Genomic DNA, 27,902 nt, shown 5'->3' on the forward strand with positions numbered 1-27,902 from the left:
GCAGGACCCTGCACTTATCCTTATTGAACCTCATCAGATTCCTTTTGGCCCAATCTTCCAATTGGTCTAGGTCCTTCTGTATCCTATCCCTCCCCTCCAGCGTATCTACCACTCCTCCCAGTTTAGTATCATCCGCAAATTTGCTGAGAGTGCAATCCACACCATCCTCCAGATCATTTATGAAGATATTGAATAAAACCGGCCCCAGGACCGACCCTTGGGGCACTCCACTTGATACCGGTTGCCAACTAGACACGGAGCCATTGATCACTACCCGTTGAGCCCGACAATCTAGCCAGCTTTCTACCCACCTTATAGTGCATTCATCCAGCCCATACTTCCTTAACTTGCTGACAAGAATACTATGGGAGACCGTGTCAAAAGCTTTGCTAAAGTCAAGACACAATACATCCACTGCTTTCCCTTCATCCACAGAACCAGTAATCTCATCATAAAAGGTGATTAGATTAGTCAGGCATGACCTTCCCTTGGTGAATCCATGCTGGCTGTTCCTGATCACTTTCCTCTCATGCAAGTGCTTCAGGATTGATTCTTTGAGGACCTGCTCCATGATTTTTCCAGGGACTGAGGTGAGGCTGACTGGCCTGTAGTTCCCAGGATCTTCCTTCTTCCCTTTTTTAAAGATTGGCACTACATTAGCCTTTTTCCAGTCATCCGGGACTTCCCCGGTTCGCCACGAGTTTTCAAAGATAATGGCCAGTGGCTCTGCAATCACAGCCGCCAATTCCTTCAGCACTCTCGGATGCAACTCGTCCGGCCCCATGGACTTGTGCACGTCCAGCTTTTCTAAATAGTCCCTAACCGCCTCTATCTCCACAGAGGGCTGGCCATCTCTTCCGCATTTTGTGATGCCCAGCGCAGCAGTCTGGGAGCTGACCTTGTTAGTGAAAACAGAGGCAAAAAAAGCATTGAGTACATTAGCTTTTTCCACATCCTCTGTCACTAGGTTGCCTCCCTCATTCAGTAAGGGGCCCACACATTCCTTGGCTTTCTTCTTGTTGCCAACATACCTGAAGAAACCCTTCTTGTTACTCTTGACATCTCTGGCTAGCTGCAGCTCCAGGTGCGATTTGGCCCTCCTGATAACATTCCTACATGCCCGAGCAATATTTTTATACTCTTCCCTGGTCATATGTCCAACCTTCCACTTCTTGTAAGCTTCTTTTTTATGTTTAAGATCCGCTAGGATTTCACCATTAAGCCAAGCTGGTCGCCTGCCATATTTACTATTCTTTCGACTCATCGGGATGGTTTGTCCCTGTAACCTCAACAGGGATTCCTTGAAATACAGCCAGCTCTCCTGGACTCCTTTCCCCTTCAAGTTAGTCCCCCAGGGGATCCTGGCCATCCGTTCCCTGAGGGAGTCGAAGTCTGCTTTCCTGAAGTCCAGGGTCCGTATCCTGCTGCTTACCTTTCTTCCCTGCGTCAGGATCCTGAACTCAACCAACTCATGGTCACTGCCTCCCAGATTCCCATCCACTTTTGCTTCCCCCACTAATTCTACCCGGTTTGTGAGCAGCAGGTCAAGAAAAGCGCCCCCCCTAGTTGGCTCCTCTAGCACTTGCGCCAGGAAATTGTCCCCTACGCTTTCCAAAAACTTCCTGGATTGTCTATGCACCGCTGTATTGCTCTCCCAGCAGATATCAGGAAAATTAAAGTCACCCATGAGAATCAGGGCATGCGATCTAGTAGCTTCCGTGAGCTGCCAGAAGAAAGCCTCATCCACCTCATCCCCCTGGTCCGGTGGTCTATAGCAGACTCCCACCACTACATCACTCTTGTTGCACACACTTCTAAACTTAATCCAGAGACACTCAGGTTTTTCTGCAGTTTCGTACCGGAGCTCTGAGCAGTCATACTGCTCCCTTACATACAGTGCTACTCCCCCACCTTTTCTGCCCTGCCTGTCCTTCCTGAACAGTTTATAACCATCCATGACAGTACTCCAGTCATGTGAGTTATCCCACCAAGTCTCTGTTATTCCGATCACGTCATAGTTCCTTGACATCACCAGGACCTCCAGTTCTCCCTGCTTGTTTCCAAGGCTTTGTGCATTTGTATATAAGCACTTGAGATAACCTTCATGGTACCCGAAGTACTCGGAGCCACACTAGCACTCATCTCAGGGCCTGAGGTCTTATGTTTTGCTTGGCTTACCTCCTTTCTTAAGCTTGGAGAGGGATGCTCTTGGTATCGGTGGTATGAACATAAGAACGGCCATACTGGGTCAGACCAAAGCCATGCAGCCCAGTGTCCTGTCTACCTACAGTGGCCAATGCCAGGTGCCCCAGAGGGAGTGAACCTAAAGGTAATGATCAAGTGATCTCTCTCCTGCCATCCATCTCCACTCTCTGACGAACAGAGGCTAGGGACACCATTCCTTGCCCATCCTGGCTAATAGCCATTAATGGACTTAACCTCCATGAATTTATCCAGTTCTCTTTTAAACCCTGTTGTAGTCCTAGCCTTCACAACCTCCTCAGGCAAGGAGTTCCACAGGTTGACTGTGCGCTGAGTGAAGAACTTCCTTTTATCTGTTTTAAACCTGCTGCCCATTAATTTCATTTGGTGGCCCCTAGCTCTTATATTATAGGAACAAGTAAATAATTTTTCCTTATTCACTTTCTCCACACCGCTTACGATTTTATATACCTCTATCATATCCCCCCTTAGTCTCCTCTTTTCCAACCTGAAAAGTCCTACCCTCTTTAATCTCTCCTCATATGGAACCCGTTCCAAACTCCTAATCATTTTAGTTGCCCTTTTCTGAACCTATTCTAATGCCAGTATATCTTTTTTGAGATGAGAGGACTACATCTGTACACGCTATTCAAGATGTGGGCGTACCATGGATTTATATAAGGGCAATAATGGTTATCGGTACCTCAGTCAAGCACAGTGTTGGAGACAGGGGTTTTAGTGCTGTCTTCCCCCTGGAAGTTCTTGGTGACTGTGATCTCGATGATGATGAGACAGACATGGAGGGTCCCTGTACAGGGAAGTTCTCTGTCCCTGGGTCCAAAGCCTGCTCCATCATTAATAATCTATAATTAATTTCCCTGGATCTTACTTTAAAAGAAGAGCAGATTTTATACTTGTTGGGAATGGCAGAGTCTCCCAAGCAACAAATGGAGTGAGAGTGCCTGTTACTAGCAGGGATTACTTCTCGACAAGAGAGGCACCGTTTAAATCCCGGGTAGCCCAGCATCCCTGACAGAAGAAAATTGTTCCAACCCCTCAATAGGGGAAAAAGAAAAAAACAAAAATGTATTATTTATTTATTTATGATAAGAAAAGTGGAACAAACGTTCCAACTAAAAGGTACTAAGCCAATTACTACTAAGAGCTAACTACAAAGCGAAAACACTAATAAAAAGAGGGAAACAGGTACAAAGCAAACAGTCACATGCTAGACTACATCTCTAGCCAAAGACACTTGAGAAGGAATGAAGGATGGTTCACCCACCCAGCCCTGTATAGCCTCTGTATGGGGCAGGAGGGTGTGTAGGGCGCATGTGTCAGCAGAACAGACACTGCTACCAAAAATCTCCAGTCAAAGGTGCAGGAACACACACACACCTGAAGTAGAGCACCAACAGGGGCACTATTCAAAGAACAACTCTGGTATCTTCCTGAATGTCAACCAAATGAATGTTTATAGGAAGACTAGTGTGGCTGGGGCACAGGAGAGAGAGAGAGGGGATGTGGGTTTTATTCCCAGCTCTGCCATTGGCCTGCTGGGTGACCTAGTACAGGTCAGTTAACTGCTCTCTGCCTCAGTTTCTCCATTTGAATAATAAGTATAATGATACTTACCCTCCTTGTACAATGGTTTGAGATTTGCAGACTTACAATCTAACTTATGGCACAATATTGATAACAGCTGTCATGAACTCACATTCCTCTAGTGTGATGCAGAGAGAGAGAGTGGTCTCTCTAAACCCTCCTTCCTTCTCCTCTCACATGTAAACCCTCCCCCAAATCCTGCTTCTCCTGTTCCATTATCTCCAAAAATGCCCTTTGTTCTATTTCAATTGCCCAAACACCAGCACATTGCTAAGCATATTGTTCCACTTCTCTGGCCTCCCCTTCTCTCCTCACTAGTCTATCCAAAATGCCGCTGCCACATTCATCTTCTCTTCCCACCTCTCCTCTCCCTTCTTGAAACTCACCATTGTCTTTCAGTCTTCCACATGCAGCTCAAGCTTCTCCTCAATACCTCGAGAAAACCTGCTATAATACAGAAATACAACCCCCTCCGACTGTACACCCAGAGTTGTTACCTACCATCCCACACTGGAACCCATACAGGGTATCATTAAACAGCTAAACCTATACTCATTGGGGACCCCATCCTGAAAGAAATTTTTCCTGAACCCCCCATTCTGGCCTCCAAACAACCTCCCAGTCTCTCCAAGCTCATTATCAGAAGCAAGCTCCCCACAGACCAGGACACACCAACTCAAAGCGGCACCAGACCCTGTGAGCACAACTTGCAGACATATCACCACTGCTACAGCAATCAATACCCTCAACAACACACCTTTCAAAATCCATGGGTCCTACACATGCCTATCACAACATGTGGTGTACCTCGTCCAGTGCACTAAATGCTCCAACAACAATTATGTGGGGGAAACCAGACAATCACTCCGCTCAGGAAAATGATAAAAGGCAAAAACACCCTATCACCCGTGGGTGAACACTTTCTGCAAAGCAATCACTATCTCAGTTCTCATCCTCAATGGAAATCTGCATAGCACTTTCAAAAGACGAGCCTGGGACCTTAAATTCATTAACTTTGCTAGACACTAAAAATCATGGACTGAACAGACACACTGGATTTATGGCTTATTACAACAATATATATAACCCACTAACAACCACCCTTCTTCATTTCCCCCCTATGACTGGAGGGGTGTTAACAGGCCATTTCACCTTCAATGGTCCCTTGAAACATGTGCTGACTACCTATGCTAAACAATCCATTCCACCTTGTATTTAGCTTTGACACTCTGAGTATGTTTCCCAGCCCTGAAGAGCTCTGTGTAGCTCGAAAGCTTGTCTTTCTCACCAATGGAAGTTGGTCCAATAAAGGATATTACCTCACCCACCTCATTTCTCTAATATCTTGGGACCAGCACAGCTACAATGCCAATGCATACAAAGACTTGTGACATTTCACAATGCTGTTTGGTAGTGGGGGAAGATAGCCAGGATCCTTTCAGTTCTCCCAAATACTTCTCTTCCACCCCAGTGGCATTGTCTTGCTGAGTAGGGCTGGAAGCAGCTCCCTCTGGAGCCTCAATTCCACCGCCACTGTTGTACAGAAAGGACAGCTTGAGAATGACGCAAGGTACTTTCTGCTCTCTTGGAACTCACTGTGCAGCCCTCCCAGCCCAATGAACCAAGGAGCCCCATTACATTTTGCTTAGATTTACGTTTCGCATACTAGGGTTTACACTGTAAATCCCTAATACGCAAAAGCAGACAGCTGCAGATTATGACTCTGTTGATTATGCCTAAATGAACTTCTTAGAACATTTATAAATATATACTATATACTTGTATGATTAGGCCAACAATTAGCATTTTAGAATTTCCCTAGGCACAGTATCTTCCTAACAGAGTAAGATGTATATAAAGAATTTTAAAAGATGCAGGTTACCGGCACTAGGCATGTGTTTCTTTTTTTAAAACAGTGCTGAAACATTAAAAGAACAAATGATCTGCTAGGTGCTACTGTAATTCAAATAATACGATGACAGGTCTGACAATACTTTTTAGACCAGTCTGTCAATAAAGAATTACAAACAACAACGAAGATGTTGGTTACACCTACAGTTTATCAATGGATTATGACTTGTGTCATAATGGTCCCTTCTGGCCTTAAACTCTATTAATCAATGAATTACAGATGGTATATACCAACCATTGCTACTTCATAATATAGAAAGTATTCCAGAGCCAAGGTTTTCAATGTTATATACAAGGAACTAAGTAAGTGTCTTGGTTTTCAACAGTGCTGAGGACCCCAGTAGCTTGTGATGACCTGAATGGAAGCTGCTGGTTGTACAGTGCATATCTAGATGTGGATCAACCGTCTGACTTTGAATCTACTAGTCTATTAGTTCTCTTTGATTTTACTACCTCGTCTCTATATCTTTCCTTCTTCTCTTCTGTTTCTGTTGGTCTTCTTTCATTTTCTCTCAAGATGCCCCATGTACTCTCCAAAGGGGTACTTCTTGTTCAGTGAAATGTACATCTGCTCACTGACTCCCATCTTCAGCTGTATGTAAGCAATGCTTGCATTACATGTCTAACTACTTTCTACAGAGTTTAATATGTAAGCATGTACTTAACATGTAATTCATTAAAACCACCCTCCAAAATTGCAGGTGGTGATCTTAAATAACAAAGATGGCAGGATGCTAACCACGGAGGTATTTCTGTGGTTCAGTAATGATGTTCAAACAAACAGGATATAGCTCTGTTAGAGATGGGACACATTTTAGAAAGAAGAAAACTAGGAACTGCCTCTGTTTTAGACAACTGCCTGTAAAAAAAAAAACCCTGGTTAAAAAGACAGCTGATTTTCATAAGCAATGAAACTTTAGTCCCTCCCCAAAGTGGGGCTTGAGTGAACATGTCCTGCATTTTTTGCTTGTGCATAAGGTTTTTTTAAAAAAGGTGACTCCATCTGAATCACCTGGCCTTGCTGTATTTTCTTAGGAGAGAAGCGAGACTCTTTTAAAAATCATGTCTCCATATTTCTAGGATTTAAACAATAAAGAAAATAAAATGTACGTCCCTCTTGAAGCACATCTGATGGTGCTGCTGAGATCCTTTATATCCCAGTGTTGTAAAAACCATTTGTGAAAACAGTCAAAACTTTTCAAGAGAGCCAAAGAATAACTTCGAACGTTTCATCTAAATGATTTAATCATTTTAATTCACAGTCTGACTCATTTTTTAGTGGAAGCAATTTCCGTTGTTCAGGAAACACACCCTGGCACTGGAATGCCTGTGATACACACTGTGAACGCCAATTTATATGAAATGTCATCCACATCACTCAGACTGCAGTGGATTTTACATAGCAACGCAGACATGGAAGAACTTTAGGTTTGCGGCTCATTGCTATAGTTCCTTTAACAAACAATGAAGTAGAAACTACCTAGTAAAAGGGCTGCAGCTGTTAATTTGTTGACTGAATGTCTACTTTCTGGTCAAGTTTCTTCCTCTGTTGTGTATTAAAGCCTGACTGAGCCACTGTACTTTGGCCACTTTTAATGGTCCCAAAGATCAGTCCAGCTACAAACATGGAACATGGAAAATAAAGGCACAAATGCCTTAAGATAATACGTGTCACACCATCATTCTCTGCTTATGCTGCTGTATGAGAGTCCAATCCTGGGAAGGACTGAGCACCCTCATCTTCCATTAAAGTCCATAAGGGTTCAGGGAGCTCAGCATCCCATAAAAGGGTGTAATTCACACAGTTCCAGAGAGGCAGTGGAAGGCTCTCTGCTCTCCGCCAGCCCAGTGCTGGGGCTGTGCAGAGGGGAGTGCTGCCTCTTCACTCTCTCCGTGCTGAGGAAGGGTGTCAGTGCAGAGCTGGTGTGGAGGACAGTAAATGGGAGTGAGCTGAGGAAGCTGATCAAGCTGGGTTAGCCTTACTTGGAGTCCCCCCCTGCACTGTCACTCCTCCTCTCCCCTTGAGGAGGAGGCAGGATATGAAAGGCAGCAGCCTGTGGGAAGAGTGTGGCAGCACCACCCCGAGGGAACTGTGCTGCCATGGGAGAAAGGGTCCAGCTTGCACTGCGAAAGCACTGGGTCTACACACACACACACACACACACCTCTGCCCTTTGTGAGTCTCACAAGATGTGTGCAGACTCAAGACATCAGTGTTTCTGGAACATCAAATTCCCTGCCTGACCAAGAAGGGAAAACCCCCACCCCTCCGACCCAGGATAGAACAACTAGGAAAAAAGTCTGTAGGCTGAAAGTCAAAGAGTTTTCTGACCACCGTGGCAAAATCCTACACAGACTGAGTATCCGTCCCTCAGTTTAATTGGTTTGTATGTGGATTACAAATTTGTAATGCTTGACTGCTGTGGACCCAGGATACACAGGCCCTCCTTCTACCGGGCCCTTGTTATCAGTGATGGGTATGGTGGTTTCTGCTCCAACCTTTCAAACATGTGGGCCCTACAATACATTTCTTACCCAGTGACTTCTGGAATCTTAGTGCCACTGGGCTCTCCATACGCAGTCAGAAGAGTGGCATCCTGGAGAGAGAAACAATCGTAGCACAGATAGAGAGCTCTTCACAGATCTGTGATCCCAAACCTGACTAGCACTGGGGAATAACCAATGATTCACAAGGAAAGCAACTTCTGTTTGCCAGTGCCAGACAGGGCCTTGAGTGCTGCCCTTTCAGAAGCTAAGAGAACAGAGTAACAAATTTAAACATACAATATATAGCCTCCCTGTCACTCACAGGAATATACAATTACTGCCACTCAGACCAGAGAACAATGAAGTACCGATCACAGGAGCATATGGCAGAGAGCGCGCTCTATCTGTAGCTGAAAACATAGTCTAATTCCCTCTTATTTCTGTTGCCGTGTGCCAAGGCTAATTGAAAGTGGAGAGCAAAGCAACAGAAAGAGTGACTGATTTGTGTGCGCAGAAATAGATGGAAAGCTAGATTGGATGAAGCACTTAAAATATACTTAAGGGAACAATGCTACGCTGGCGCAGGGATGGACTTGATGACCTAATAGGGCTTTTCCATCTTGAATGTCTATAATTCTATTAAAAACCAGAGATGGTGAACGATGTGTTCATCATTTTCTTCCTTCTCTTTTTTTGAACTGTACTTTAGTTTCATCAGGAGACAACACTGCAGCACATTGTTCCATAACAATAATCAGGAACCAAAACCCTTTTTAAAAAAGCCAGCACTGTAGAAGAGTTATTTTGCTTCTACTGTGTGTATTGATCTAATGTAAGTACAGGTGAATTACTGTACACCTTCTGTTTCCTTCTAAGGCTGCTCCTTGCAGCAAGGAAAAAGACAGGCTATGATGATGTGTGTGCAGTTACCAGAGTAACATTAAGAATTATAAATGATGTTCCAAATCTTTAGGTCTTTTTTCAGACAAAACTCCCATTTGACACCAGGGTGACAAGGACTGCACAAAACAAAGTAAGGAAGGATCTCCAGGGTTGGTTCAATCAAAATAAATATAGGAAATGATATAATCATAATAGATTAGTGTGGTCAGACGGATTGAGCATGGTATTGGGAACCACAGATGCCAGATTTCTAAGGACAGCTCTTCCACTGAATTCCTGTGTGGCTCTGGGTAAGTTACTTAATCTTTTTTTTCCAGGTTTCCAAATCTACGAAGCAAGGATAAAAATACTTTACTACCTACTCCACAGATATGGTGCGAGGATTAGTTAATTTTTGTACAGACTCTGAAGATGCGAATTCACCATTACTCTAATTAGCTCCCAGAAGTCATCGGGAGGAGTATATTTAAATGACAGCTGATTGTAACAACATTATTTTAAGATTATATTAATACTCCATATTTTAAATTATACTAATATTATAATTAGGCCCCCAGAATACACTGGAGGGCGTATACATATAAATGAGAGCTAATTGTAAAAAAAAAAAATTACAGTCATAATACTTAATTATAATTAGCTCCTATTTAAATATACTCCCCCAATGTATTCTGGGAGTTAATATATATTCTACATATAAGAATATCAGAATGTGGGGCTGTTACTATTCTATATATATGTAGCAAGAATAACTTCTGTCCTCTCAACACAAAACTAAATCCTCTTCATATTGTAAATTTCCTAACAGTAATTGTTGTGTACCTACTAATGAGGTTAAAATGCTTTTAAATATCTAAGTTACACTGTGGATGAGGTCATCAGAGACTTCAGACACACAGATAAAATATCTCTCTAAACAGACAAATTCAAATCAGAGAATTACTTGCTGCTATACTGGGACATGGCTGATCTGGGAAGAGACCCAAGTTCTGGAATCTACAGGAAACCTAAATTAAACCCACATTTTAATCCTATCTCTACGTGACTCTTTCTGAATTCTGGAAGCATCCCTTGTGGGAAACACAGCTGGTGGAGTATTTTAACTGGGATGTCGTCAGCCGGATTCTTATAGGCTTCTTGAGAAGTTGACACTTCACTGGATGAGACTGTGTCTTGCAGTTTTGTTTTTATAGCCAGCAACTGAATATGCTTTCTACCAGATGATGGCACTCTATCCTTCTGCAAGGGAACTCTTCCCAGTGTGCAGCACAACACCACATTGGCTACACTGACATATCTGTGAACAAGACATGACATAAATGCTACCTACTAATTTGTACCTCTTCTGCTGGTGCAGAGACCAGTGGTTTGGCTGGAGAGGGAGAGAAATGAGAGCAAGATGAAAATTGCAGATGGAAAATTACTATCTTTGAAATCTCATTATTCTAAGCAACAATTTATAAACAAATTATAAAAACCGGTTCTGATCATGAAGCCGAAGAAGAGATGTGAGGCTCTAAGCCTACCCTGCAGTGATATCACTGAGGATTTGAAGGCTGTAAACGAAAAGCAATTCTGTGGATCCTCGTATGTCTCTTAAAGTGATACTCTTAATATAAAAACACACATAATAAAAAACCAATATACTTGCCTCCTTATATGGATTACTGAAAATACCAGAAGCCCCAATGCATAAATGGGAACACAACTGCACACCTAATTTGCATGCTCAGTTACCTGAGTGGCGGATCATATATAGGAACCTACTTGTATGCAGGCAGTTATGGAAGCATAGGCCTTGGATTGTTAAAACCAAAAGAATTTTAGAGCTCTAATTTACTCCTCAACATTGATGTCGTTTGTTTCCCTTCTACAACTCACTCATTTTGGAAAGCAATACTAAACCAGTTAGTTTCTGGTCCATCTCTCTTTGTGATTCTCACGGACCAGCCACCATTGTGCGGCGTCTGGGTTCTGAACACTGCAGAGAAATATTTAAAACCAAATCTAAACCACTTGCACTGAGATTTGTTTTGTTTTTCAAAAAATAACCCAAATACTTCTCTGAACTAAACTGCTATCTAATTGATCTAATCTATTCCCCTGCTCATCACTGCGGAATCTGAGCTACTTGGATACTGGGCAGTATCAAATTAACTAATTATGACCATTGAACTCTGGGGCCGAAAGGCCCTTTGCAAAGTTACAATTTCCTTCTTTACAATGCAAGCCAGTATGACGCAAAGTGAAGAAGTGTGGGTAGCCTAGGTTCTGGGATAATTTTTCTTTTAACATTTCCCTTGAATATACACAGCGTGAGAGCTATGCAGCATTTAAACGACTCATAACCAAAATCTGAATGAAACTCTGTGTAGCGTTTCAGTGCCTTCACTGTGTGAGTGAAAGCATTCCAAGAGAGCTTCAAATTTCAAGCCATGGAAATTCACAGCCTTGTCCCCTCTTTACCCCTCAGAGACAGTTTTTCATTCGAGACTGAACGGTACTGGAGCCTTCTGAAGCAGGAATCAGGCAAAACTAAAAATCAACTGTCCGAATGAAAAGCATATACTTTTCTGAGGTTTAAACTGAGTAATTTTACATTTTAATACCACTAGGATCATGGCTCAGATTTGATCCTTTCTTTGGGTCCTCTAGTTATAAAGTACAATGCGGCCTGTTCCCAGTACTATCACTGCCTACAGTCCCAGTGCATAGGGCAATGAATTAGACACTCAGAAACCTGGATTCTATTCCTGTGTCTGGCACTGACCTGCTTTGTGACCTTGGGCAAATCCCTTCTGTGCTTCTGCTTCCCCTGCCGTCCTTTGTCTGTCCTGTCTATTTAGATTGTACACTATTCAGACCAGGGACCATTCTTTTACTATGTGCAGTGCAGCTCTGATGTTGGTTGGGACCATCTGGCATTATCCTAATACAAACAAGTAATAGTACTAATGCCTACAGATTTGCAATATGTTCTGGGTTGTTGAGCTAACAATTTGAAACAAGTACACAAATGATTCCTTCCCCCAAGCATAGTCAAACCATAAGATGATTCTCCTCTTTTCCCAGCATTACTCTGGTGTAACTCCACTGACTTAAACTGAGTTTAAACTGGTAGTGAGAGGAGAATCAGGTCCCGTAGTTTCCCAAAACAAGATCTACCATTGCATAAAATGGGCCTGATTTATTCCTGGTATAACTCCACTGGCACCATACAAGGGGTGACTTTGGGCCATGAGATCTAACGTGGCGTGCGCTGTTAGGTGTGTGCCAGATGAAGAATTAAGAACAAAACTCCCTCTTGCAAGGCGCCATAAGGTAAGTTGTTTCCAGGAAGATAAAATTGGTATCTTTCCACCTATGCCCACAATTTGCAATGCTCGTTACCTGTGCTCGATGCTCTCCAACTGCAAACTGTATCACAGCAATGCCTGGGTTATGGCTGTCTTCAATCCTCTCCACTGTGCTGGAGTCTATTTTCAGGTCATTGCTAATTTCTGCACTCTGTATAAAGTCTTCTGTTTTTAAGTCCTCTACTTTCTTCAGCTCCCCATTGGCCAACTGAATGATTGACCCTTTCATGAAGTAAGGAGGCAGTGTAGGAGGAGCTGCCGTTGGAGAAGCTACAGACTGCACCACCGGGAGGTGGATCTGGGCCTGCACCACGGCTGCCTGGTAGGCTGGCTGGGTTGCTAGCGCCTCAGCACTGAAATTCTCACTCTTAGGAATGGCGGTAGTGACAAATGCATGAGGCACTGCTGCAAACTGGGGAGATGAAGTGACTATAGCAGGTGCTACTCCTGATGATTCAACGTCTGCATTGCCAACTGGTATAAGCAGTGGCTGGGTGCCAGGGATCACCAGGTGCTGTGGCAGGTTTCCAGGGTAACCAATCGCTTGCTGCTGACTGCTCAGATAACCGATTACCGGTGGCTGGGTCCCGGCATAGAAGGCTGTCGCAGGCAGTCCGACAGGGAGTTGCTCTGAGGCGTTGTGGGTGGTCTGAATGACAGTGTGGGGGGACAGCGTGGCGACCGCTTTCACCCCCTCATGGCCCATAGTCTGTTGCGGAGATAAAGCATAGGACCTGTGGGCTGGCTTTCCTAAATGCAGATTTCCCTTGTCGTTGAGGACTGAGGGAGGAGTTTCTCTGTTGGTGGCCTGCTGTATCTCCATCTCCGTAATAGGTGTGCTGCTGTTTGGTACAACCATAACAGAGGCCCGGATGCCTGAGGAATCCCGTGCACTGTACTCGGCAGGACTCGAGTGCACCACGACATGTCTGGTCTCATAATGATGAGGAGCTGGTTTATTGCCTGCTTTGACTAGACTCACATCTCCAGAGGGCGAGAGGCCATACCTCCTGCTTTTCTCGATCTCTCCATTCAGTATTTCCTTCGCCTGCATTGCCTGCAGCCTGCTGCTCTCAGCTTTCTTGGTAGGATCCCTCGTGATGAAGTGGCCCCCGGAGTCCGAGTATTGCACCACCACTTGGGAGGAGGGGCCGAGGGTGAGGGTGTGTGGAATCGCCGTTTGGTGGGGATGCAAATGGACTGGGATGGTTGGAGGAGACACATTTCTGACTGTGCTCTGGGGAGAGCTGGAAATGTGGACATACTGGTTTTGCTGGGTCGGTGGAGGAGACCCTGCTGCAATCAATCCAGGTGTCCTGACTAGATGCTGCTCAACTTTGTGCCCCTGCTGACTTAAGCTACTCATGCTGGCCAGGAAAGTGGAATAAGCCTCCAGCTGGGAACGCTGGGATGGAGTGGTTGCAACAGCAGAGGCAGAGGCTGCCGCACAAGTTGCGGAACTGGCTGTCGGGGAAATCAACTGGGAGGGGATGAATCCGGCGTATGGTCCACTGTACGGGGGCCCAACGAACTGGAAAGTGTGCTGCAGGTGCGTGTACTGCACCGGGGATACAGGCGTCCCTGACTGTGAGAGTGCGGGCGAGTACACTGTGGGAAGTGTTGTTGAGACTGGAACGGACCTGGGAGCACTCGGCGGGGAATAGTCCATTCCTGTAGACGGTGCTTTGTGTAAACCCTGCTGTAAACCAATCTCCACTGAACTCCCTCCAGGCCTGTGCCTTCCCCCCATGCTGCTCTGGCTGCTGGGTGTACTGGTGAGCCATGTTAAGTTGTCTGTGCGGTGGTTTTCGTTTGACAGAATCACTGGCTTCACCTCGGACGGCAGGCTGGTGGTGGGGATTTCTCGCTTTTTGGGCGGCAGGCATTCGTTGCTCCTCTCTTGGTTGGATTTCATCTTTCGCCGTCCCCCCTCCACTGTTCTTGCTTCACTGTCTGGCTGGTTCTGATTTCAGTCTGATAAATGGAAAGTCACATTTGATTTCTGAAGGGGATCCAGTGACTTCATGAGGAATCATCTCCCTGTGAGCACAATGCTCCAACAGCTGCTCTGGATTCTGGAACGAGAAAGAGGGGGAAAAGGGAAACCAAAATATTAGCACTGGAGAAAAAAAAAACTCTCTACAAAATTAAGACCAGACCTTTAGTGCTGCATGCACTCCAAGGATTCATTTATTGCTATACTGTAAAAGCAGCTAAACACTGGACAGATCAGTTAACAACACATCATGAAAAATATTAAGACATTAGACAAATCAAAACTCAAAGTACATAATTTTCAGTAGTTAACAGTGACAACTTATTTTGTAACACCTGGAGGTGCCTTCTTTCTTCCTGTGTGAAAACGGCTTGTGTTTTCAAAATATGTATTTCATTCTCCTTCTCTCTCACCCTCCAACCCCCACAAATGATTGTATGATCCACCATAGTGTGTTTTACAGCATGGGATCACTGCATTATCTCGCACTACATGACAGAGAGATCTGAAGAACACACATGGAAAATATTTACATTAGCAACAAGTAGCTGTTAGCAGTGTATAAGTAAGGTGCATTACTTCTCAACTCTTATGCCCTGGAGTCACCACCAGTGACTTCATTTCGCTTCAGTCTGCACAGCAAACACATCAGTTATCTTGTTTTCTCTCCCCTCATGCCACAGCTCATTACAATGAGACACAAGTGCCCTTCAACTACTAGCATGGCATTAAACCTCAGCCAAGCCATTTATTTACAGCAGTAGCATAAAGCCAAAGGTGGCTGGGAGCCAGATTTCTCATGAGGTTTTTGGTGCTTTTTGAGCCCCCTGTGCTACTGGCCACTCACAGGAAAGTGACCATGTAGATCTCTACTCTGGAAAAATGATTGGTTGCCGCTTATCTGCCTGCACAGGTTAAACTGTACCAACACATTTAAAACTATAAACCAGGATGATGACCCTAGACTTAGTTCCTACTGGATCATATTCCCTTGTTTCCTAGCAACCAATGAACTATGAGGCACAGCTGCTGTATGTAACAAACAGATTTCCACTAGTGCAGGGACAAAGTCAATGGGAATTGCTCTCTAACAAGAAGCAGATTAAATATTCCTCCTAGGAGCCACAGCTCGAGTTGAGGATTTCATAGCCAAGAAGCAGAGCACCAAAGTTCAGATCAGAATTTGGGTCTGAATGTTCCCAGAGTTCAGAGATGTACGAGTCTGTCCCTTCCTGTTAAGAGAATGTAGGCCACCAGCAAACTTGGATGCCAATCTGAATTTACCAAAATTGCAGGGTGTGGGGTTCTAATTTGCGCCCATCTTAAGAGCAGAGATAACAGGAACCCAAAGGCTCATAATTTTATATAGGGTTTAAGCAAAATGTCATCTCTTCCCTCTGCTCTAGCTAGAAGACTATTTTTGCCATCCTTGATATAGGGAACAAAGTGTCTCTAATTCTTTCATTACCTGCTAAAGAAAATACTCAATAATTCATTACTCTGCTAGACACTAAAAATCATGGACTGAACAGAGACACTGGATTTATGGCTTATTACAACAATCTGTATCCCCCTAACCCCCCTTTTTGTCAGGTGACTGCAGAGGTGTTAACGGGTCACTCTGCCTTGACTGGTCCTGTACTATCTGTGCTAACTACTTATGCTAAACAATCTGTCCCACCCCTAGCTTTGAGGCTTGATGTTTCTTCCCCAGACCTGAGGAAGAGCAGCTCTGTGTGGCTCGAAAGCTTGTTTCTCTCACAAACAGAAGTTGGTCCAATAAAAGATATTACCTCACCCACCTTGTCTCTCTAAAGAAAATAATGTCACACCAGTCAATAATGTCAATCCCGACTTTTTTTTTTTTTTTATAGTCACAGTATTTTCTCCCAGATATCATGAACTCCTGCTTGCCTTGTTTTATAATTAAAACTTTACAGAAAATAAAACTCTTCTCATGCCCTTCCAGCCATTGTTTGGCATCTGTACTGCTAAATTGTTTTTTTAAAGATATGCAAGGGTGGGCGTTCAGAAATCTTATTCCTCACACTCAGAACATAATTTCTTACGAGAGAGAGAGAGAGAGAGAGAGACAGACACACACACAAGTCAGAGCATCGCTTAGTGGAAACTGATGATGTAACAGACATTAAATGTGACCACTACATATGAGTAATAGTTTTCTTATCTCACAGCAAATAATATTCCTTTTATATCCCCTACCTTCATTGCTTTGGGTCTAGTACAAAGCATAGAACAATAAACCTGCTGTACAACTCTTGCATAATATTTTGGAGACATTGCAGACTGAGATTAAATCTCGCTTTAAGGCCATCATGTGGATTTATGTGCCCAAATTTGAGGTGCCTTCAAGATATTAGAATCTTATGGGGGAAATTTTTAAGTATGCTATGGTCCAGGGCAGTCTCCTTTTCAAGTTGATTATTCCATTTCTGAAAATTTTAAAATCGAAAATAAACAACCACCAGCATTAGTTGCATAGCCCCTACATAAATACTAATTGTTGTGCTTCTCCATTGCTGTTTTTATAGCAATAATTACTGCTAGGTAGAACTAAGATGACATTGGCAGGTGGACAAGTTATTTGTAGGTTTCAGAGTTCTTGAACAAAAGCAGCTATATTAGCTTCAGTTCTCTGCCAAACCCAGGCAAAAATACTGCTGCGAGGGACAGCGTGGTCTCCAGTGCTTACAGCAGCGGATGGAAGTCAGGCCTCCTGGGTTTTATTCCAACCTGAGCGCTGACACTGATTTGCTGCCAGATTGTGGATGACTCACTTAAAAATTCTCTCTCTCAATTTGTCCATGTGTAAAACAGGTATAGTACAACAGTCCTGAGAGGCTTTGTTAATTCTTGAAAGCTCTTTAAATACTCACCAAGTATTATTTATGATGATGATGATGATGTTAGGAAGAAAGGGACAACATTTGAAGGAGAAAAAATGGCTTTTAGGTGACTATATTAAAGAATATGCAAAGCTTAAAAAAATAATTTCTTGAGAGCGCCTTTTCAGACACAGTTCCACGCACAATACAAGCTGATACGCCCAGCTACAAGGACTTGCCAGTGAGCCAGGGAAATCTATTACTACTGTGACTCAGTAGGAATTTTAGCTAAATAAAGACAGGCAAGAATCAACAGCCCCTTTATTTGTAAACAGCCAATTATCAACAGCTTTTGCATTGAATTTCTGCAAAATGATGGATTTCTGATGATGAGGGGAAAAACATAAATGAGTCCTACGTCATTTAAAAGGTCACCCGGAGTCTTACCAAACCTTTTGTGATCAACCTAGTGTTGACTTTGTAATAAGATCTGAAACCTGACGAATTTTAAATGGTTGCGTGGTTTCGTTTTGGTTTTTTTGCAAATATTTCATACAATTCTGCTCTTAATCAGTGGCAACAAAAGGGCTTCCCATAATGTCCAGGTTCTGGAGAATGGAGGACAAACAAGCTAACAGAGGGAAAGAACAAAATATTAATAGAAAGGAGATTCCAAGTGAAATGTAAATATTGGCCAAAATTCTCAAACCTGGCTACTTCTAACTCTTATCATATAGACAAGCGACAGGATCCTCAGAAATGGTAGGCACCCACTGAATCAAAAATCAGCCCTCTTTTACTTAGGTGTTTCCAATGGAGTTGTAAGCTTTGGCCTAATATTTTAAGTATAATTTCAATCACAACCACAAGGATAGAACGGGGCCTGTTTGGGCAAAGTGAAGAGGGCAAAAGGACCGCCCAAAGGGATGAGGTAGAGGATGAAGTTAATTCCTTCTTCACTTGTTATCCTAGAGTCACATTTCCATCCTGCTTGCACCCCTAGGTATGGCTTTGTTTAACATTTATTATTTACATGTTTACTTTTCTGGATCGTAAGTCATTCCCGACTCCTAGATTTCCTTTTCTCATTGAGCTTGAGAGTTTTCAATCAGAATTTGAAGGACGTGTAAAACAGCAATAAACACTGGATGATCATTACTGTGTGTGTGTGTAAGGCTGAGGAGGTAAAGGGGACAGAGGAGATTGGCAAGAACAGCTGGACTTTGATATCCCTGGCAGCTAGTGCACATGGAACATTGCTGAAGTGTCTGGGTAGCCAGTGCTGGCTGGCGGCCTGCCCACAATCAAATTCCTGGAAAGGCTCAAGTTGGAGGAGTCCCCATCTAGGTCTGTGCGGGTCCCAAATGGATTGTTCAGTAGGGCTCAGAATATGCACTTTCATGCTAAATTGTAATCTGTTTCCACAAAGGCCTCAACACATCTACCTACCAGAATGGTATTTGCATAGTTATTTTTCTAATGAATGTAAAGCTCATGAAAAGAGCCTGACTGATATTTGTGGAAACCGAAATCCTTTCTATATCGATACAGTAGGTCCACCAAGGGCCATAATAGCAATACAAGCTTCCCTTAATGCCTTGACAATATGCTTTATCCCTGACATAAAAAACCACCTCTGTGGGCCGGAGGGGAGTGCAGACTCCGTGAGCCAGATTTTTTAAGGCATTTAGGTGATTAAGGATGTAGATACATGTCTAGTGGGATCTGCAACTCCCACTAGGAATTAGGCCCTGTGGCACTTTTGAAAATCCCACTGTGCTCCTAACTGAATCTTTAGGTATCTAATTGCCTTTACAAACGTGGCCCCATGTCCTAGTCTTTCTGCTGAGACTGCTAACGAGGGTATCAGGTAGTACCAATCTTATGCACTAGAAATAGGACTGAGGCCACAAGCTCATTTTCACATCGGCCACAGAACAGTCATCAAAGGAGAACAACTTTCAGTCATCAACCTAAGATGTATTCACAACAGCCTACGAGAGAGGAAAGGCCCTGGAGACCCCATCCTGGTAATACACGTTATTACCAGTTTTTAGTACTGCATTTTCCCACACAAGCCACGACTGGCGGTTTCACTCACCAAGCAAGTCAATACACAATGCACTGCCTGCTGCCAGTCACCATGTTCTGTCAGACAAGTACAGAGCAATTCAATTTGATCCCACTTAATAATCAAACCATGCATTGAAAAGACAGACCCTTGAATCAAAGTGTGGCACAACTTTGTCATGGTATGCTGTATACAGCCCTGCCGAATTAACTGCACACCCCATCAATGTTGTCCAGAACACCTATTAGACAAGCAAGGCTTGAGCCTGCAAAGTAGCGAGCACGCTCAACTCCCATTGAAGTCAACAGGAGAAGAGACAAGTCAGCCACACACCTCAGAAGCTCAGCATCCTGCAGGTTTGGGCTTGTGTAGATCAGAAGATGGCCAAGTTGCGGACAACTCTGCAGCTACGTTCTGATTCTCAGATCTATACGCCAGCTTTCACCAAACTCTACACACTAACATCTGCCAGCTACATATTCATAGTTGTAACTGGCACAGATTTCATTAGCTTTGCCATGTGTAGCTTAGTGCCGACCAACAACAGCGACTTAAGTTTATGGTTCAATCCTACCAATTTCACAGTTCTCTGGCAGATTTCCCAGGAGGGCCAGCTGCAGCGATCCATTAACAAGAAACATAAAAAAATGCTGACAAAATTTGAAAATCTTTTCCCAGAACTAAAAGATTCCTGATCAACACTTGTCTCTGCATGAAATTGTCCACTGTGGTGTTGACACTTAGTACACTTTTGAGAATCCACCATAGCAAATTGATACCATTTTTGCTGAGTGAGCAACAAGTACCCTCCCCATCAGATCAGATATCCTGTGCTCCATATAAAAAGCAACTGATATAAGCCAACTTGAAGCAGGAGAGCATTGGATGTGAGCTATCCAATAGCTCAATGATGCATCAATATTTTATGATGTGTGTGTGTGTGTCTGTGTGTGTACACGTGCGCATGTATGGGGTCAGAGTTGTGATTAGCTGATGATTTAGGGAACGCAATCTCCAAAGGGAGTGAGTGGCAGTATATTCACAACACTGGACTGCCATGTTTTCCAGCTGAGTCATTCACTTATTTTATGACATTTATAAATGTGTGTCACAGAAAGATTATTTAGAAAACAATGTTAATGCAAGAGAACACTGTCACAGGATAACTGTCTGCTCCTGTTACCTACGTGCTGAATTTGTTGAGATGAAGGTGAGATCTTTATTTTCTAAGCAGGGCATATTTATCCTGTGGCAATGTTCTACTACAATTACTTTAGTTATGTAGACTTAATTATCTCATATGATGGATGTTGGTGAGCTGCACAAGAGTGACAGTTACTCACTGTGCTATTATTAACTTGCTGCATTATGATTAATTTAGAGGTGGATTTAACTTTCAAAAGTTTGCAGATTTCCCAAGTCATTTTACTTGGGCATTATCACATAACCCTGTACCTCTGTGCACAAGGAAAAGATGCTCCCTCCTTTCCCCCCACAGAGTTATGAATAATCATGCAATGAGTTTTGAAGGCAGCAACAGAAGAACACACCTATCTGTGCATAGATTTAGACATGCAGCCACATGTCTATTGCACTGTAATTTTATACTGCCATTTTCAAATATTATTAGCATGGATTCTTAGCCGTACATTCTCTGAGTCCTTACTCTCACATTTCTCATGTCAAAGCCCTTAACAAATGTTAAAACTTCCTTTCTGGAATGTTTTGCACTGAGTTACTTTGGAGCAAAGCTTGTTCTCTGCACACAGGCCGAGTAAGCAAGTTGTGAAGGGATTGTGTTCTCTCCAGCTATGTCTACGCTATAGCTTATGTCGGAATAATTTATGTTGCTAGCTGGGGTGAATAAATCACCCCTTCTGCTGCTCAGGGGGCTGGAGTAGTTAAGCCAACAGGAGAGCTCTCTCTCACTGGCGTAGAGCAGCTACATTAGAGAGCTTACAGCGGTGCAGTTGCATCAACGCAACCTTAGGACTGTAAACTCTAGTGTAGCCATGCCCTTCCAAAGCTACAGAGCCACTCCACAGCAACTGCTGCAGACTAAGGGCTGCAGTAATGTCTCCCCCTCCACTTCACAGGCACCATCCTCACTGGAGTCCCCAGAAATTCCCTGCAAATTCCACAGTACTGCCAATCCCAGGCATTCAAAAGTCATGGAATCAAGCCCCTACAAAAAACACGAGATTGGCTTAAAACTCATGAGATTTTTTTTTTAAATTATACATTTTAGGTCTTTTTATTAGCCTTCCTGTGTTTGAACCTTTAGGGTTCTCATGCTCCTGCTTTGAGGGCTAGAAACTTACTTTTTCTTTTAAATGAAAGCTGAGATTCCCATGTAAACTTCTGAGTCCAGGAGCTGGGGCATTAAAAAAAACAACTCAAAATATTGCAAGACTTGGGATAAAACTGTGAGAGTGGGCAACACTGATAAGAAAGGAGGCCTCATCCAAGCAAGGGGGTACGGACTCCAAGGCTCTCCAATCCTGTGGAGAATGAAGCAGCACTATTCATCAGTTAGTAAAGGCCTCAATGTACGCTTTTTGGGGTACAAACTGGGTCTAACTAGGAGTATGTAAACTGCATACCACAACCTCTAGGAACTACTGTAAACCCAAAGAACTGGATAACTACACATATGGCTTTCCACTGTATTGGAATCCACCTAGCAAATAGAGAAACAGATACTGTACATCCACTAATTCTCCTAGGATAAGCATCTATAGCTTTAAATTAGGGGTGACCATTAATCGCAGTTAACTCACGTGATTAACTAAAAAAAATTAACCGCGAGTGATTAATTGCGCTGTTAAGCAATAATAGAAATCATTTGAAATTTATTAAATATTTTTGGATGTTCTTCTGCATTTTCAAATATATTGATTTCAATTACAACTCAAATACAAAGTGTACAGTGTACTTTATATTTTTGATTACAAATATTTGCACTGGAAAAATGATAAACAAAAAATAGTATTTTTCAGTTCACCTCATACAAGTACTGAAGTGCAATCTCTATCAGGTTTTTTTGTCACATAACTGCGCTCAAAAACAAAACAATGTAAAACTTTAGAGCCTACAAGTCCATTCAGTCCTATTTCTTGTTCAGCCAACCACTCAGAGAAACAAGTTTGTTTACATTTACAGGAGATAATGCTGCCCACTTCTTAATTACATCACCAGAAAGTGAGAACAGGTGTTCACATGGCACTGTTGTAGTTGGTGTTGCAAGATATTCCATGCTGATGATGCTCGTTAAAAATATAATGCATTAATTAAATTTGTGACTGATGAGAATTGTATGTCTCCTGCTCTGTTTTACCTGCATTCTCGGATAAACAGCAGTTATAGCAGTTTTGGATGATGATCCAGCACATGTTCATTTTAAGAACACTTTCACTGCAAATTTGACAAAACGCAAAGAAGATACCAATGTGAAATTTCTAAAGATAGCTACAGCACTTGACCCAAGATTTAAGAATCTGAAGTGCCTTCCAAAATCTGAGAGGGATGAGGTGTGGAAGACATGCTTTCAGAAGTCTTAAAAAGAGCAACACCCTGATGCGGAAACTACAGAACCCAAACCACCAAAAAAGAAAATCAGCCTTCTGCTGGTAGAATCTGACTCAGATGATGAAAGTGAACATGCATCAGTCTGCACTACTTTGGATCACTATCGAGCAGAACCCGCCTTCATCATGGACCCATATCCTCTGGAATGGTGGTTGAAGCATCAAGGGACATATGAATCTTTAGCGCATCTGGCATGTAAATATCTTGTGACACCGGCTACAACAGTGCCTTGCAAACACCTGTTCTCACTTTCAGGTGACATTGTAAACAAGAAGCAGGCAGAATTTTCTGCAAATGTAAACAAACTTGTTTGTCTAAGCGATTGGCTGAACAAGAAGTAGGACTGATTGGACTTGTAGGCTCTAAAGTTTTACATTGTTTTATTTTTGAACCCAGGGTTTTTTTTGTATACAATTCTACATTTGTAAGTTCAACTTTCATGATAGGGATTGTACTACAGTATTTGTATTAGGTGAATTGAAAAATACTATTTCTCTTGTTTTTTACGGTGCAAATATTTGTAATAAAAAATATAAAGTGAGCACTGTACACTTTGTATTCTGTGTTGTAATTGAAATCAGTATATTTGAAAATGTAAAAATCATCCACAATATTTAAATAAATGGCATTCTATTATTGTTTAACAGCGCGATTAATTGAGAAGACCAGAGCTATACATTTTGGATACAACTTAGAGTGTTTGGATCTAGAATCTTAGTTCTGGCTCATTGTGAGTTATAAGCCAATGCTCTTTTAACTAAATCTGCTGCGAATTTTTTCACCATTTTATCACATTTAAAGCACAGTTCTTGTGGTTTTGATTTTTCAGACGTTACAGAGACCCAAAAAACCTTGCTCTTGTTTCCACTGAATTTAATCATGAAATCCTAAATAACTTGAGTGTGAGCAAGGTTGGCCCCAAATGGGCCTGATTCTCCACTATGCAAAATGCATGTAAGTCCTTCCAGGACAGGATGGTAGCCTTTTACACCCACTTTGCCCAGCTGGGAATAGCTACACAGGATGCAACGCAACAGAAAATCAGGCTCATGCAGGTGTAAAACCTTGTTCCTCCATGAAATACAAAAAGGAAAAGTTCCTGTCTTCCTACAGCCCCTTATGCTGAGATGATGAGTGTCCAGGGGCGTAGGCAGAGGCTGAACTTCAGAGCTGGGAGTCCTATGATGAGACACATCAATAATACAACCTAAAACAGCCTCGCACAAACGACATGTGTGGTTATGCTAAATGATAAGTGTAGGATAACCACTCGTGAAGGATTATAATAAGCAACCCCTAACAGATGGATTTGTTGTGCAGCACCATTGCACACACAGAATTTACAACGGACTACAATGGAATTGCACCCATTTATGCCTTTCGTGAATTTGTCTCATAATATGGAACACAAGCAAAAGCTGCCATAAAGGGCCATGGGGAATCCCTTCTGTCCTGGAGATTAGTGACTGCAATGCACTGGGGCCTGAGGCACTGTCAATGTGAGTTCGTTCTACTGTTCATTCCAGCACACTTTTCAGCAGAGAGCACCCCATGTATTAATGTGCCCTCAGGGGGAACTTACTTTCAGATGTTTTAAGGGCTGCCTTCCTTCTGTTCCCATGCATAAGCAAATCTCAGACTTCAGGGTGTAAACTGATTGTCATATAGGTCAGTAAGGAATTATTTAGCCCATCTCTAGTATTGCACGATTGGACAGATATAGTGTGTGTGTGGGGGTGGGGGTGGTTTGGAAACATTCCTTTAAAGCATCTGGTACTGGACATTGCCAAAGGCAGGATCCAGACTTGATGGACCAATGGTCTGATCTGCCATGACAAATCCCCTACTCCTATGCTTCTAAACCAACCCTCCTGGGGCATTTTAGCAGCTTAAATGAGTGACTAGAGTTCATTTATAAACATGTATAATAGCAGAAATGACTTTGTTGATGCTTTTCATTTAAATAAAACATACCCAGCTAGAATGGGAGCTGCCTACACAATTTTTCATTGAAAATTTCACATGGGTGACAAACCGTAGCAGCACCCATGCTCCATCCATCTTGACAAGATGCAGAAACTGCCATCCCTATATGCACGTACATATACATGTCTTTTACATATGTCATGTGAGTCTCATTACATGTGCAATGTAAGAACATGCTCATTAATGTGTCTCCCTTTTTAAAGCCCATGCACATATGACACAACAAGCTTTAAAAATGTCTGGCCTGATTCTCAGAGGAGATGAGCACCCACAACTCCAATCGGTATCAATAGGAATTGTGGGCATTTGGCATCTCTGAACATCCGGACACTAGCTCGTTGCATAAAGCAACCAATTTGGGGCTGCCAGTTTATACATAACAGCAGATGTTGTTCAAAAGTAGAATGTGCTTTTCTGAATAAGCTGGGAAGTGAGCAGCCTGGAGGTATTGTCTGAGGGGGGGTTTTCAAAGGCAAAAGGAGTAAAAGTTAGATGCCAATGACTTTCAAAAGGAGATGAGCTCCTACCTGCCCTTTATGTCCTTGAAATCCCTCCTTCCATTTTCATTAATGAACAATAGGCTGTCATCGAGCAATCTCACTTACCTTGGTGTAAGGAAAGAATTAGTGAATTAGGCCTTATTTAGTTAACATTGTCCAGGGCTACATGAGTGCTAACGATTTACCAAAATGCACACAAAACTCCCCAGTGATGGGGGTCGAATGTCCCTGATTCAGCAAAGCACTTAAGTGCATGCTTAGACTGAAGCACACCGACGTAATCACTACTTAGGTGCTTCAATTTAAGTGTGCGCTAAAGTTCTCTGCTGAATCAGGCCCCCTGACAGTTGTTACTGACAAAAAGTTTAAATGCAGGCAACTCTGCACAGACCCCAGTACATGCAGCTGGGCTCAACTTGTCTCATAGGAGGTTGGTGGTGAACTGAAGTTTCCCCCGCCCACCCTTTTTATTGAATGAGTCAGTTAAGGTTGGGTGTGCCCTAAAGAAACATCTCACTAACCCTCCCCAAATCCTGGCCTTCTGCATAGTGGTGTGATCACAGGAGTCAGTTATGTTCTGAGGTGTGTGTGTGTGTGTGTTTGACTAAAAAACTGTTTAGCAGGCCCTCCCTAAAAAGCTCAGGCTGGCTCTGCTACCCGCCCTCTCAGATAAAACGATCAGCTAGCTATTCCTGACTCATACTTTGCAGGGAGCTTCCCCCTTTCACGGCCAGTATTACAGGCAGATACGACGGGCCAAATTCATCATTAGTGTACTATTGCCAACACAGCTAGGGTGAAATTGCCCCCCTACTGTTCTCTCTGAATAGAAGATATGAGAATCAATTAAAACAAAATGCAATAATGTGGGTTTATGATAATGCAGCACCCTACACAGTCACAGACTGCACTTGCAATTAAGTAAAACATACCAACCAGGATTACAAATCATCGGAGTCCCTCTCAAACGAAGGACATTTACAAATGAACATGCAGTGCCAGGAATCTGCTTTTAACTACACCACTAAAAATACATACCAGCCAGGACTACCAGAGTGAATGTATATGAAATCCAATCAAAACATTCTGGGGGAATTGGAAGCAGTTTCTCTTAAAAATGAAAAACTTTTGTTCTACCCAGACCAGTGAAGATAGAAAAATCATAGAAATCCAGTAAAGATAAAGACTTTTTTCTACAAAAAAACTAAAACAAACAAACAAACAAAAAAACCACACACCCCGGCGAGTGGGCTTTTTTAAATTAAAAAATAGATATGTCGCACTGAGCAAACGAACCAGCAAATCACAGCCTGGAAAACTGACTGGGCCCTTTGTAAAACTGCGTAAGTGGTAAGCTTGCTTTCTCACTGCTGTGACCACCTCTGGGAGAGTATCTTACCCGTCTGCCACTTGAATCCAAGGCACTCGCAAACACCAGTGAAATGGACAAAGGGATGCCTAGCTACCTGCAGCTGTTTTCAATCGAAAAGCTGAGTAATTATTGCAGCTCTCTCCTGTGGCTCATATGGAGCGCAGCATGGAGCTGTAAAGTGTTATGCAAGTCTAATGCACTGCCAGATCTCCTAGAGCACTCAGCAGCCAAGTCACTCCCTCCCACCATTGGCTCAGCTTCATTAACTTAATCAGGTATTCATTCATTCATTCATTCATTCAAAAAAGAAAATTACACTAACCCTGGCAGATAGCCAGTGCCACGTATGTAAGGAGTGCACTAACATCAGCGACATCAACCTGAGGCTAGGAGATGAAGGCGGGTAACTGAACATTTGTCACTCTTTGATATGAATTTAGTTTTGCATGGGGCTTTTGCACACATACCTTTGTCACAGCCTACTGCCAGTACCGAGAGCCTAGGGGCTACTGTGTGAGCAGCTGCTGGCTGAGGAGATGGAGGAATGGGGAGCAACCCCTCAAGTCAATGCAGCCAGCAAGCAGCAGGGAGTAGTGCTTCCCACTCTCGCAGTGCAAGACCAGAAGAGTGGACTAATTAATTGTCAATTATGGCAGGGCCAGAATATTTGTTCATTCGTTTTGCTGGGAGTCTCTCTTTGACATGCCACACATGTGGTACAGTTAAAATAAAGGCTGTAAACAACACAAAAGAGCAGGGGAAAGGAAGGTAATAACACAAGAAGTGTTAAAAGGATTTGGTAATAAAACTCCCTGTCTGATCCTTGTATCTGTTAACAAGCAAGAGACTTCTACAGGTCTGCAGTGCTCAAGCATCAAACAAGAATCCTTTTTATCGCACAGTCCTTGCACTTTCTTTACATAGTCCTTGCATGTAAGTCTGCAAAGGACATTATTCCTCCCCTGCAGCTGTCAGACAGAAAAGCCGGTTCACGAATATTCTCAAACAGAAAACCTGCATGAGCTTTACGTACCCATGCTCACTGATGAAAGCAATAATGAAACAGGTCTAATAATGGA

The 27,902-nt window shown here is 42.9% G+C and overlaps 1 protein-coding gene across 1 annotated transcript in view; it reads right to left on the reverse strand.

The window, feature by feature from the left end:
• ATXN1 (ataxin 1) overlaps positions 1-27,902 on the reverse strand; it is a 283,979-nt gene that overhangs the window by 14,046 nt on the left and 242,031 nt on the right. Inside the window, exon 6 of the mRNA XM_084619906.1 lies at positions 12,499-14,539. Coding sequence (XP_084476032.1) covers positions 12,499-14,379 — 1,881 coding nt within the window. The 5' untranslated portion in view covers positions 14,380-14,539. The remainder of the gene's footprint in view (positions 1-12,498; positions 14,540-27,902) is intronic.

This window comes from Lepidochelys olivacea (genome assembly GCF_965140295.1).
Source record: "Lepidochelys olivacea isolate rLepOli2 genome assembly, chromosome: 2".
NCBI classification, from domain to species: domain Eukaryota; kingdom Metazoa; phylum Chordata; order Testudines; family Cheloniidae; genus Lepidochelys; species Lepidochelys olivacea.